At 42.9% G+C, this 15,164-nt stretch overlaps 1 protein-coding gene across 2 annotated transcripts in view; it reads right to left on the bottom strand.

Moving 5' to 3' along the window:
* Positions 1–15,164, bottom strand: part of LOC124774718 (trichohyalin) — a 402,178-nt gene that overhangs the window by 295,892 nt on the left and 91,122 nt on the right. For both annotated transcript variants that reach the window (XM_047249503.1, XM_047249504.1), the window contains exon 2: positions 7,895–8,000. In XM_047249503.1, the coding sequence (XP_047105459.1) occupies positions 7,895–7,995 (101 nt within the window). In that variant the 5' untranslated portion in view covers positions 7,996–8,000. The remainder of the gene's footprint in view (positions 1–7,894; positions 8,001–15,164) is intronic.

The raw sequence follows: 15,164 nt of genomic DNA, 5'->3' as shown, positions 1-15,164 counted from the left end.
AAATGCAGAATCTAAAACAATACCAAATATTTTGTCCAAAAATAAGAGATTTATAGTGATAAGCACGCCCAGGCTTTTCTGCCTGCAACAGACGTGCCTAGCTGACGTGACGTCACCAACAAGCGCCGAGGCCTTCCTTTGAGTCGGTGTTGGCAAGGTGGGCTAATGACGTCACATTGGCACCAAACTTCAACACAATTATGCCAACGCCGTTGTGGACCGGTCACACGATCGGTAGATCGTCAGAGCACCTCTTGCCCACATTTCGCCCCTTCTTTTGACCACTCGGCGTGGAGGATAGAACCGAGACGCCTAAAGTTACGCGGTTTTCTGATGGGTGGCAGAGAAAAACATTCCAAACACACCGTCGCTGAGAATCGGCATGAAGGGGCCGCAGAGGTGGCATAAAGGGCGTCAATGAAACCACCCCTTTTTTTATACTTATATGGATATGGTGTCTATTCTTTCGGACATGTCCGACACCATATCCATATAAGTATATAGATCCTCTTCTGTGCGGATGCACACATATTGGTTCAAATGGCTCTGAGCACTATGGGACTCAACATCTTAGGTCATAAGTCCCCTAGAACTTAGAACCACTTAAACCTAACTAACCTAAGGACATCACACACACCCATGCCCGAGGCAGGATTCGAACCTGCGACCGTAGCAGTCCCGCGGTTCCGGACTGCAGCGCCAGAACCGCACGGCCACCGCGGCCGGCTGCACACACATTACCCGAACTCTTACGGGACTTGGTATGAATGTCTTCCACGAGTAATGAGTGTGTTGGGTAGGGACACTACGAATGTATCGTGTGGACATACAAGGTGAGAATGTGGGTCTCGCGGGAGGCGTGCGCGAGATAGTCCCTGCAGTCGCGCTACCCTCCGTGCCCTCCGTGGCTCAGATGCAGCCGGCACGGTAGCTCAGCCTGTTCGGTCAGAGAGCTGTTTGGCCTCTGTAATAAAGAAACTGAGCGCAAGGATCAACAAACGAACTTTAACGGATGTCTTGTGACGTCCGCAACGACCAAACACAACGAACAAAATGAAAAAAAAAGATGGATAGAGCGTCTGGCATGTAAGCAGGAGATCCCGGGTTCGAGTCCCAGTCGGGGCACACATTTCCACCTGCCCCGTTGATATGTATCAACGCCCCTCAGCAGCTGAAGGTATTAATATAATTCTAATTTCGTTTTAACCCCTTATTTTGGAGCGCTGATTCCCACACATTTCGTAGTCAGAATCGACACGTCAAAGTGCAATCAGCAACTGGAAGACGTTCTCCACAACATTTGATACTACTGACACGCCCGGAGGTTTCAACCCTTCTCTAAGGAGACTGTGGGGCTGCATCCCAATTAAACGTTGTCTGACCCCTTTGGAGCGTAGCGCCGCCTCAATTTTTGCTCTGGTGTATAGGGTGGAACCACTAGGGATCGTCCACCAACATTCCGATTTGAACGTCATCCGAAGCGGCAAAGGAAGTTTATGCTTTAGCCGATCCTAGTCCGATCCAGACCCAGATCAGCATATTAAGAAGCAGATCTAAACTACTACATATTCGTACTATAGTTAAACAGCAATAGATGAAGATGATGTCTCCGAAAATGTTTTATTTGAGTGTGAACTCCAGCTACGAAAAAATACTGTATGTTTGTATTAACTCTATTCGTGTTTAGACTGAGACCTCTATAAGGTACAGGCACAGCCTACATAAAAGAACACGAGCTGCCTAAGCTAAGGGAAAGCTGAAAGATGGAAGGAACATATAGAGGGTCTATATAAGGGAAACAAACTTGAGGACAGTATTACATAAAGAGAAGATGAAGTAAGTGAACATGAGATGGGAGATATGATATTGCAAGTATAATTTGACAGAGAGCGAAAGGATTTAAGTGGAAAGATGGCTCCTGGAGTAGGCGACATTCCCTCAAAATTACTGAGATCTTTGGAAGATCCAGCCATGACAAAATTATTCCACCCCGAGTGCAAGATGTATGAGACACGTGAAATTATCTACAGTTCAAGAACAATGCAGTAAGTCCAATTCCAAAGGCAGCTGCTGACAGGATTGAATACTTTCGCACAATCACTTTAATAAGTCATGGTTCCAAAATACCGACACGAATTCTTTACAGAAGAATAGGACAACTAGAGGAAACAGACCTCCTGGAACATGAGTTTGGGTTCTGGAGAACTGCAGGAACACGTGCGGCAATACTGAACCTACTATTGGATCTAGAAGAGAGATTGAAGAAAGGTAAACCAACGTTTATAGCATTTCTTGATTTGGAGAAGTCTTTTGAGAATATTCATTGGATAGCACTCTTTGAAATTTTGAAGGTGACAGGGATAAAATACGCCGGCCGGAGTGGCCGAGCGGTTCCAGGCGCTACAGTCTGGAACCGCGCGACCGCTACGGTCGCAGGTTCGAGTCCTGCCTCTGGCATGGATGTGTGTGATATCCTTAGGTTAGTTAGGTTTATGTAGTTCTAAGTTCTAGGGGACTGATGACCTCAGAAGTTAAGTCCCATAGTGCTCAGAGCCATTTGAACCATTTTTTTAGGGATAAAATACAGGGAGTGAAAGGTTATTCACAACTTGTAGTACGGAAGTCAGATTGAAAAGGGAAAGAGACAGGTTTGTAGCCTGCCCCCGATGTTATTCAATGGGAACACTGAGCAAGGAGTAATTTAACAATCGAATTAAAGTACCGGGGGAAACAATAAAAACTTTAAGGTTTTCCGATGACGTAAATCTGTTAGAGGCGGCGAAGGACTTGGAAGAGGAGCTGAATGGAATCAAAAGCGTCTTGAAAGTAAGGTATAAGATGAGTATCAACAAAAGTGAAAGAAGTGTAATGGAATGCAGCCACTTTCAATCAGACGATGCAGGAGAATTTGACAAGTAAATGAGACAGTAAAAGTAATTGATCAGTTCTGCTATTTCACAAGTAAAATATCTAATAATGTTCGAGGCAGAGTGGATATAAAATGCTCATTTACTAGAGGAAGAAAAACATTTCTGAGAAAGAGAAATTTGTTAAGATCTAATAAAATTTAAGTGAGAATACACTGACAGAAATAAAATTGCAACACCAAGAAGGAGCTGTGCGACATAAACGAAAGTTGGTAGACCTGTGTTTCTACATCTAAAAGATGATGTCTGTTTAAATTTAGCGTTAATCGCGTACGAGTGGCGCTGGTAGGACACTATGAGAATGCAAGTCAGTTTTGCCTTCAATACACACTGTAACGATCTTGAGCGTTAGTTGCCTTTAAGATTGGATGTGGTGAGTTCAACTGAGTCAAAAATGCCTTTAAGACGACAAAGACACCGTTATTAACACCTCACTGAATTTGAACGAGGTCGTGTAATAGCGCTACAACAAGCTGTGATACTGCAAAAAGAATTGGGAGCAATGTAGCCACTGTACATGACTGCTGGCAACGACAGTCAGGAGAACGTATGGTCGCAAGAAGACCGGGCTTTGGGTAGCCATGTGTTAGTACCTAGACGGATGACCATAGAGTTCGGGGTATGGCTCTGGCGCATCGTACTGCAATATGCAGCAGCAATTTGAGCAGCGGTTGGCACCACAGTCACACAGCGAACTGCCACAAATCGGTTACTTCAAGGACAGCTCCGAACCCGATGTCCCAAAGCGTGTTTTCCACTGACCCCAAACCACCGCCATTTGAGATTTCAATAGCGTCAAGCGAGGGATCATTGGAGGGCAGGGTGGAAGTTTTCTGATGAGAGCTGGCTCTGCCCCAGTGCCAGTGATGGCTGTGTGCTTGTTAGAAGGAGGTCTGTTGAGGACCTGCAACCAACCTATCTGTCCACTAGACACATTGAGCTTACACCTGGAGTTACTGTTTGGTTCGAATGACGGCAGGAGCACTCTCGTGACCATCCCACGGACCCTGACTGCAAATCTGTACGTCAGTCTGGTGATTCGACCTGTAGTGCTGCCATTCGCGAACAGATTTCCAGGGAATATTTTCCAACAGGATATCGCTCAACCACACACCGCTGTTGTAGCCCAACATGCTCTAAAGAGCGTCGGTGCGCCTTGGCCTGCTCGATCGCCAGATCTGTCTCCAATCGAGCACATACAGGACATCATCGGACGAGAACTCCAGCATGATCCAGAAACATCTGTAACCGTCCCTATACTGACTGACCAACAGCAACAGGCATGGAACTCCATCCAACAAACTGAGATCCGGCACCTGTACAACACAATGAATGCACGTCTGCAGGCTTCCATTCAACATTCTGCCGGTTACAACGGTTATTAACGTACCTGCATTTCACATTTGCGTCGGCTTATCTCGCGCTTACATTAACCTGTGATCTTGCAATGTTAATCACTTAGATATGCTATATCGACAAATCTATTCCTGTAATTTCATTATTTTAAGGTGTGATTTTTTTCCTTTAGTGTATTCCACGATAGTTGGCCACTTGAGAATATCAAGCCAAAACAAACTGTGAATGACAAATCTCCGTTTATAAATTTTACTTTTATGAATATGAGAGTGTCAAAACTGTTTGAATTATATCGTTGCAAAATATTGTCTTGGACGGGGCGCATTCATTCGCACATGTACAATTCGAGCTTCTACAAAGTCAAAGCGCTCAAGCTGTCGCTATAACACAATCCATCACTGTATGACCTGACTGGATGTGACACCACTTATTCAAACGAACAGTACAGTAATTAATTTCCGCAATCTGATTTCTCCAGTTCCGGAGAAAGATTCAGTCTGTGGATGCAAACAGCGCTCGTGAAATCACTGTCTGTGCTGCCTTGCTTGTTGTCAATGATTTGTAACACATTATTAATATTTTTGGCTATTCGTGTCAGATAAAATTACATCTACTGTTCCCATTCAGTCGTCAATCAGTCATCATCTCTGAATGCAGACTAGTTAGGCTGCATCTCTGACTGCAGACTAGTGAGCCTGCATCTCTGACTGCAGACCACTGAGTCTGCCCATTCTGAAAGGAATCTCCGAGCTGCCTCCCAGCGAGAAAGCTTGTTTTCCTGAATATGCAGCATAATAATACGCGCTAGCATTGCCACTGTGTGTACGCAAGAGGAACTGACCCGCCTTGAATGAGCGTCTGAATACCAGCGTCACATGACTCAATATGAATGTCCGCTACGTAGTAGACGGCATGTACGTAGGCGGCCAAGTTCTGAGCTGTCTGCGCGTCCACCTCCATCAACCGCCGGCAGCCTATGAGATTTATAGTCTGATTTAAATTAGCCAGCATCTGACATTTGCGGCGCAAAATTGCGACATCACGGTGACAAGTGCTATTTGTGAGTAGCCACCACAGCACTCCACTCTCCACAACGATAGTAATTCGCTTTAAAGGTCTCTATCTGCTACAAAAATTTCGTGAGAAACTGAAATTCACATACGAAATTGATCTCGATGGTCGTTCTAAGCACTTCAGTATTCTATTCTATATTTTATTAATTACTGCCAGAGTTAAAAATAATTCTTTTGAAGTAATTGAAATTTTCCTATCCAGAGTAGGCTCCAAAATTATCACTTCATAACTGGAAAACTACTTCGTTTATTGCCTAAATATTCGCTCAGAAAGGATCTCTCCGAAGATGCGTAGCTCATCCGATTCCTACGTGTAAGCTTCGGAATAGGCACTTCGCTGCAATTTTGTCAATATTTAACTTGAAACAAACAAGAATTTCAAAGTTCAAAGTCTCTATCTCCTATTGAATTTGCATTTTCGAAGACGACGTTCTGTTCATCCTGATTTAGGTTCACTATGATTTCCCCAAATTATGCCAAGCGTATGCCGAAATGATTCCTTTGAAAAGCCTTTTGTAATCCGAACTGCGTCTCTAATGACCTCGCTGTCGACGGGACGTTTAAGTATAATGTTTCTTCTTTCTATCTCCTACAAAATTCAGGCAAAAATTCTGGAATTGATATGTGCTTAGATCTCTATAGTGTATCTGAGCATGTAAAAATCTGTTCTTTATTTTAATTAGGGCCGGAGTTCTGTTTTTTACTTTAAATAGGCGAAATTTTCAGGTCCGTAAAGGCTTTTTACTTGAGACAAAATTCTTCGCTCAAAGGAATTGACAACACAATGGGGACCGCAAATGTCAGACTCCCATTGGTGTGTTGGTAACTGAAGCACACCAACCCTCTAGCTACCTAGTGGGTTAACACTGTATGGCAAAATTACTCTGAATGATTAATGGAAACCACCTCAGCTGTAGTTTTACACATTCTCTCCTGACTGCACCGAGACCACACTTCAGCATTCAACACGCTTTAATTCGTTGTTTTCTACATCTTGTAAGGATCAACAACTTGGAAGGTGTTTCCCTCCACTATGCCACCATTCGTAAGCAAATGCCTTACTATCCATGATTCCCTATTGCTCTCTCTCTCTCTCTCTCTCTCTCTCTCTCTCTCCCTCTGTCTCTATCTCCTTCTTTCTCTCTCTGTCTCTCACTCACACACCCTCTCTCCCTCGCTACCCACTTCCCTGTCTACCTGCCTCTGTGTCCCTCGTCATCTCTGACGTTATCCCTCTCTATCCTTCTTTGCTACTCTCCCACTCTGAGTGAGACAAAAAATAATCTACTAATCCGTACCGTAAAAGGTATAACTTAATTATCGAAGTACATCAAAATGTTTATATCCTTAACTAGAAAGTTATTTAAGGTACGTTCGTTATTGGAGGCAAGGGTTGGACGCAATGGTTTGGTCTGGGTCCGCATCCTACGGCAATATTCAGCGTCCATTTCAAGTGGCTCTGGCTCTGAGCACTATGGGACTTAACATCTGAGGTCATCAGTCCCCTAGAACTTAGAACTACTTAAACCTAACTAACCTAAGGACATCACACACATCCATGCCCGAGGCAGGATTCGAACCTGCGACCGTAGCAGTCGCGCGGTACCGGACTGCGCGCCTAGAACCGCTAGACCACCGCGGCCGGCATTTCAAGTCATGTACCATTTGTTGACTACTTAGGAGAGCATTATTTAAGTTGGTACTGAAATATGGCACCAATTTTACAACGGACATACCTGCAACAGTCAACGAACTTCACAAGTACTTGTGAATTTACGCATGTAAAGGCGTCAGATTCCGAACAAAAGATTCTGAAAATTGAAATCTTTTATTGGAAGATTTTTACAAGATGACGACCGAATGGCTCTGAATGAAACGTTTCTATCACTACTGGTAAGCCCTCCAACCTCGATTCTTTCAAGAATCGAACTCCCATGTATAAAACACCTTTATATGTGTGATTTCTTTACAAATGACTAACACATTTGATGAGAAGCGCGTAAAACCTTTATGACTGAAGACGCAAAACCATAATAATAAAATCACAAACTAAAGTTATTTCCTTTCATTATTTTTTGGGGGGTATCGGTGAGAAATTATATATGTAAAGTGTGTTGGAAGTCGCTACGGTCTCTCATCCTCAAATACTGGGTGAATAAAGTCTGGGCAATTTGCGCGCCATGAGATACTCTGCTTCAAGACATATAAACAGTTTGTAATATTTGACTTACTGCGTTAAACTTTTAATGTAGAATCGGACGTCTTAATGAGTAGACTGTGACAGCATTTAAAATTTTTAAATTCAGCAAAAAATTAGATGAAGTATTGACAGTAAAATCTTTGTTTTCAAGCTGTTAGATAGGCAATCTACAACTAGGGCCGGATGACCGCATTAGCTGCTGTTTCGTCGAGGCACCCAAGCCACCCCACATCGGCAAAGTCGTACGTGATACCGGCCCAAAACATGACTGGCCCACTCTCCGTTGTAAAACTTTAGCCAGTAATGCTTTGCAAAAATAAGGTAGCAGCTTAACTCACCTGAAGCATCGCTTGCACCTGGTTGGCCAGCGCACCTGAGGGTGGAAGCCAAGGGGGCACAAGGGGTCGCCTTTGGAAGCTGGGAACTGTCGGCTGTACATTATTTCTGAAAAAGAGAGAAACTCTTGTAATCGATACCTCTTACAAAATTAACGATTTTGTGGCAAAGTAGAAACATCAGTCGTAAAGATCTTATGGACTAAAGGCAACAGGTTTCAATAAAATCCACGGCACATTTTCTACAAAGTCTAAAACAGCACAGGTATCAGTCAATATAGGCGACATGGAGGAACTCGAAAGTTGTCTCCGTTATAGCACAAAGTATTTTACTTCACGAATACTCAAGACAAACGGCGCCATGTTTTTTTCTTCTTCTTCCTCTTTTCTTCATGGAGCAGGTTTACAGCATGATTGGTCTTCACTGAAGTCATCTGTTCTCGGTTATCCTATATCTCTGATTCTCGCTGATCTACAATGTATTACTTCTTTAACTAATCCGTCTTTAGCCATCCTGTTGATGTGTTGTTTCCATTTTATGCAACCTTGACCTATTTTTTCATTCATAAACTATACATTAAGTTCTTATTTTATAGCCTTGTTTTGTTTTTGATTTGTGAAGACATAATCTCTAACTATCCTCAAAAATTTCATCTCAGCCGACTCTATTCTCTTCTTGTCTTTCTTAATTAGCGTCCAATATTCACTTTGATTTATCAGAATAAGGGTACCCATTACTTTGTAAAATTTTAGCTTTGTATCCATCCTTGTTTTGCCATCAGTGAATACGTGTTCTATGTAATGTGCCATATATATCTGAAACTCATCTAATTTATAGTGACATCTTTTTATATAACTGGCTAATAGTGCAGCCTAAGGAATGAAAACGTGACACGTGGTTATTGATTGATCACTTGATACTATTTTGGAGCGAATTGGATATTTTATTTAGAATGCTGTTGACTTAGTTTTTTTACTGGAATTTTTAGAGTATAGTTCTTACTTGTTTGATTGAGGCAATGTGTTGCAAACTGGAGGTCATTTCTCCTTGTGGATAATTATTTCATCATCGATAAAGAGCAGGGTATTTACGAGTGTATGTCCTGACATTAATCTGACGCCTTGTTTAACTTCCCGTTTGTATTTCCTAACAATGTCGTCTTAGTACTGTTGATACTGTCACTCTCCGTTGTTTGATCTTTATTGGTTCTATCTTCCCTTTCCCTGTATTTGTTATAATTCCTGTATGCTGATACAAGCTCTACATTATTTGTACCAAATTTCTCGGACACCCTTGCTTTTCCACGATGTTCCAAAGCTTCACTCATAATCTATGAATGCGATATGAGTCTTCGGGTTGTATTTCCGTAGTTGTTCAATTAGCTGACGTGCGTCAGCAACATCGTCAGTACAAGTTCGTTCTTCTCTAAAGCCATTTTGTTCCTCTGTTCGGAGGGCGTCAGCTATCTTTCTCATTCTATTGCTAATGACATCTGTAAGAAGCATGCAGAAGGCTTATTCCTCCATAGTTTTCATGGACATTTCTTCTCCCATTTTTGTACAGCGCATCACCTCCGCTATCTTCTACGGTTCTAGTATCACCCTCGTCTTTCAGCATTCATGTAAAGAAGAGCCTTAGTGTAACGTTGACACTCTGTTTTTAAGGAATTCTACGTTGATCCTGTCAGGAATTGCAGCTTTCCTGTTTTCCGTTTGATTCAGCGCCTTCCGTATCTCATCTCGTGTGAGGTCATCGCCTTGATATAAAAGATGGTCTCTTTTATCCTTTGAAGTTGTAATTCTTTGCCATCTTCTTTAGTCTATACTCGGTAGGGTTTTATCCAAGTATCTTTATCTATGACATTTAAACCTGCAGCATCCCTTTCTTATTTCACGAGTTTATAAACCACCTCTTGTCTATTACTCACGTCATTTTCTATAGTTGATATACATCTGTCTCACGATTCTTGATGATGTTTCCTTGCTATTGTTTCGACAAAGATGTGCTTTTTTACATTTATATCCCTCGACTCTCTTACCTATTACAACGCAGTTTCAAGAGATAAGCATTTTTTTACTTTAACTGCATTCTCGATCATTCCATATTGTGAAGTCAACATTACGCTTGAAAAGGGACACAGAATGACCCTCATTCTAAGATTAAAGTTAATATTACTAGACATACTATAAGTTTTAACACAGGTTTCAGTTACACATTCTGGGGTTATTGGGAATGACTGAGTATTATTAACTTAAAATTAGTTTCCATTACTTGATTTATGAAGCTGTGAAAAACTCAAGGTCCTGACAGCCATAAACGACTTAACAGCGTAAGATTTTAGCGGTAGGTTGAAATAAACTGCTTCTGTTTGTTTCTCACGAACACAGCACTTTTACAAGCAAACTTAACAGCCATTTCGTTTCTGAATTGAATGAACATATACACAAAGTTTGCCAGCTGATAGAACGAATCCTTTAGGAAAACTGGATGATGAAGCTACAGCAAAGTTAATTGTGTGCTTCCGGCTGTTATGTCAAATTGTTGTTTCCATTTTATGCATAATGTTTCAACCCAGCTGTGGCGCGTTGTCGAAGTATGCGTAAAATGGAAACAACTCGGCAGAACACCCTGAAGCAAACAAGTAATAAATCGCGCCTAGAAATTCTGGGAGATTATAGCAAAGTCAAGAAGTTAACTGGGTTTCGCTGTTCAAAGCTTTGAAGGAATAATTTTTTCTGGTCACAGCAGTAAGTTGGGTCGCCCACCACAGGCAAAGTAATTTGAAGATAAAGCGCAGGGCCTGTTTTTTTGCGCCAGCCGAGGAATTGCATTTACTTTGAACGGTTGCACTCACAGTTTCAGCTTCAGTTTAAATATGCCAGTGTCTAGCGATATCAGCGTAATAATGTACATCATTTCGTTCACTTATTTGTCTTCTTCGGTCTGCAAAAGCTTTAAAAAATGTCCGAAACAACTGACTGCTTCTAGTGAATGATTACTGGTTTCCTTTATTTTCTACCTCTTATCTGCACCAAATTATAGACACATGGAGTAATATTTCTCTTTAGCACATAAATAAACCAAAAAATTACATGTTTTCACTTAAAAATTAGATTTTGAGATGCTTTCTGGTTGGTCACTGATAGTTTTGTTTTCTTACCACAGTTTGAGATACTTTTATCGGTGGCTTGCACACATTTAGTCTATATAAACTTCCGGATAATTTGCTTTCACAATAAATATAAAGTACCTTCTTAACAGTTCTAGCGAGCTTAATTACCAAATGTGGAACTGTCGTTGCTCGACTGAATGTGACATAGCGAAGGGTAATACATGATATTTACGAGGTCGTAAGGAGAATTGAGCCATAAAGACTTTATTGTGTTTTGTATCTACATACACTGATAAGCCAAAACATTACGACCACTGTCCACGGCCACCTTGGATGCCACGTGGAGGCGTTGACACGATAACAATAGTATGTAAGCGGGTCTGACACGTATATGGGATCACCCTAGCGAAGATATGGGCTGCAAATGGAAAAATTCATTGACATAAGCGACTTTGACAAAGGGCAGATTATTATTACGCTTCGTCTATAAACGGGTATCTCGAAAACGGCGAAACGGGTCGAATGTTCACGTGCCACTATCGTAAGCATCTACGGAAAGCAGTCGAAGAACAGTGCAACTATTTCAAAGCGCTAAATGGCTGGACGTTCACGACTCTTCACAGAACGTAGGGTTGGGAGGCTTGCCTACTTTCTCAAAGTAGGCTAGTTGGTGATCAGTTGCATCTCTGTGGAAGAGCACAATGATGGTGTTCGCACAACTGTTTGGGAGCACACCGTTCATCGTACACCGTTGAACATAAGGCTCTGCAACTGACTACCCCTACGCGTTCACATGTTGACCCAATGACATCGTCTATTACGACTGCAGTGGGCAGGGGACCATGGCGATCAGTGCGTTAATCAGTGGAAACGTGTCGGCTCTTCGGGTCAATCACATTTTTACTGCACTAGGCCGCTGGTCGTAGCCACAACGCCGTCTTCGATGTAAACGGCGGCTCGAAATGTGCAGCGCGCCGCGGACGGAGGCTCGTGGGAGTAATCGAGGACACGCTGACTGCTGCGAACCATCCCTTCATGCTTTGTCTTCCCCTACGGCGATGTCATCTTTCAGCAGTATAATTGTCCGTGTCTCGGAGCCAGAACCCTGCTACGGTGGCCCGAGGAGCATTATAGAGAACTCAAGTTGATGTCTCGGCTACCAAATTCGCCTCATGTAAATCCCACGGAACCCATCGGGTATATATTGGACGCCATCACAGCGTACGCAAATCAGCGGCCCGGTATTTACGTGAATTGCATGACCTGTGCGTAGACATCTAATGACATATACTTCCACAAACCTACCAACAAACTGTCGGATCCCTGATATTCTGAATCAGTGATGTATTTCGTTCCAAAGACTGACAAGAAAGCTATTAAGCAGGTGGTCATAATGTTTTGGCTCATCATCGTATATACTCTACAAGCCACTGTACAGTACAATGCATTTCATACATTTCTGTCCTACTTCATTCGACTATTGAGGGTGGGAAAAATGATTGCCTGTCTGAACTGGTGAGCGGCCTAATCTCTTTCTCCGAGCGAGGTTGCACAGTGGTTAGCACACTGGACTCGCATTCGGGAGGACGACGGTTCAAACCCGCGTCCAGCCATCCTGATTTAGGTTTTCCGTGATTTCCCTAAATCGCTGCAGGAAAATGCCGGGATAGTTCCTTTGAAAGGGCACGACAGATGTCCCCCGTATCCTTTCCTAATCCGAGATTGTGCTCCGTCTCTAATGACCTCGTTGCCGACGGGATGTTAATCCCCTCCTCTTCCTCCTCTAATCTCTTTCCTTATTCTCACGAAAACTACGCGAGATGTGTGATGGAAGCACTATATTCGCTCTTCCTCGTATACTTTTTATCTAAATCTAACAGACAGGATTTCGCGAAAAGAACCTTTCTTTCGAAGGTTCTTTAAGTTCCCTGAACATCTCCTTCACTTCTATTTTACCAACCTGTTGACGAGCCGACCAACGCGTCTCTGAATTCATCCGATAGTTGCTACCATGCTAACTTCCATAAGGATAGCAACTGCTGAAGCAGTATCCTAGTCCACCTCGGTAGCTGCGCGATCAACGCGGCAAACTGCTTAAGGAAGGGACCCGGATTCGATTACGGGCCAGATCGAAGAGTTTCTCGACTTAATCTCGTATCGTCATAACTGTTGGGTTTGCACTGAAAGCCAATAAATAAATAAAAAATAAAAAAAAGAAGAGTACAAGTATTAACAGCACCAGTCTCTTGTATGTGGTTTGCTTTGAAGATGCACTGCGCTTTCCCTTGTTCGTCAGTGTACAATAGGAAACCAGTTATACGTGAATTAGAAGAAAAGCATGCAAAGTGATTAGAGCTAGGAATGTGAGGAAAGACCTTACGTAGCGAGCGCAGGCATCGTCTGCAGTGGAACAGTGATCATTAGAAATTAAAACTGTAGAGCAGCCACAAGAGGAGTTTAACCTTTCTTTATTTTGCCATGCTCATTCTTTTTTGGGTATATCGTTTAAGAGCAATTCGTCCGCAAATTTCTAAGACCAACACAACTGTGGGAGACTGTATACTAGTTACAGTCAGTTTAGTTATCACACTTCAGTTTTTGGCTACTGGTGATTAGTTCAGAAGATGTACCTCTTCAAAGTGAAATGTTTGGCCCCTTCCCCCAGATAAACGAGCCATCCAAACTGCACTTCCCATCGATATTCCTCTTGATACCAGATGTGTAAAAAGCAATTTGTCTTATAATTGGTAAGACCAATATCAGTATGAAAGAGTGTACATCAGTTACAACCGCACTGGTGATCATTCTTCACTTATTAGACACCGGTAATTCAAACGGAAGTTTGGTGTCTTTATTAAAAGTGAACTTCTAATCGATTTGCCTCTTGCAGCGCTTTGGTGCAAGGACTCGAGGAATTCATTAAAATATTTTGAAATATGGATGAAACGATTGTGTTAACATTTTATTTTGGTTCACCAGTACAGAGATCGAACTACGAACATCATAAATGCGACACACCTACGGCCAGAGTTATATGACAATAGTGAAATGACAACAGCGAGAAAATTTGAGAAATCGGAGTTAATATATAGGCTTACCGGCAACCATTCTTCCTGGCGCTATTTTTGAGTGGAACAGGAAAGGGGGGGAATCACTTATTGGTGCCAGAACTCTCCACCACACACCGTCAGATGGCTTGCGGAGTATTGATGTAGATGTAGAAATATTGTTTCACCGCTCAAATTGCCTCTACAGCAGAGTCGGCGTGTGAAAGAGGAAACAAGGTACACATGGCCCCGACGTGCGAAACATTCGCCGCTCTTGGTGGGCAACGCTAGCAACACCGTAAAATTGCCGTGTACTGCAGCCAAACGACTACAATGTTGACGGCAATTAGCTGAAACGCCCTGCTTCATCAGCAATGTTGTCCAGCCACACTGTAAAATTGCCCTGTACTGCAGCCAAAAGACAGCAATGTTGCCGGCGATACTACTGCGAGCACACAGTGCCGTAACATGCGAGGAATGTCGTAATATACAATGAGGTGACAAAAGTCATGGGATAGCGACACGCACATAAACAGATGGCAGTAGTATCGCGTGCACAAGGTATAAACGGGCAGTGCATTGGTGGAGGTGTCATTTGTACTCGGGTGATTCACGTGAAAAGTTTCCTACGTGATTATGGTCGCACCACGGTAATTAACAGACGGCAGTTGGAGCTAGATGGATGGAGCATTCCATTTCGGAAATCGTTACGGAATTCAATATTCCGAGATCCACAGTGCTAACATTGAGCCGAAAATACCAAATTTCAGGCATTATCTCCCACCACGGACAACGCAATGGTCGACGGCCTTCATTTACCGATCGAAAAAAGCGCCGTTTGCGTAGTGTTGTCAGTGCTAACAAAGAAACAACACTGCTTGAAGTAACCGCAGAAATCGACGTGGGACGTACGACGAACGTATCTGCGAGAACAGTGCGGCGAAATTTTCGGCTAACGGGCTATGGCAGCAGACGACCGACGCAAGTGACTTTGCTGACAGCACGACACCACCTGCAGCGCCTGTCCAGGGCTTAACATCATAACGTTTGAACTGTGGTCTGGTCAGATGAGTCCCGATTCCACGTGGTGAGAGCTGATGGTAGTGTTCGAGT

This window comes from Schistocerca piceifrons, chromosome 2 (assembly GCF_021461385.2).
Source record: "Schistocerca piceifrons isolate TAMUIC-IGC-003096 chromosome 2, iqSchPice1.1, whole genome shotgun sequence".
Lineage (NCBI taxonomy): Eukaryota > Metazoa > Arthropoda > Insecta > Orthoptera > Acrididae > Schistocerca > Schistocerca piceifrons.
The sequence above is the reverse complement of the archived record's forward strand: the minus strand, read 5'-3'. Positions and strand labels throughout refer to the sequence as shown.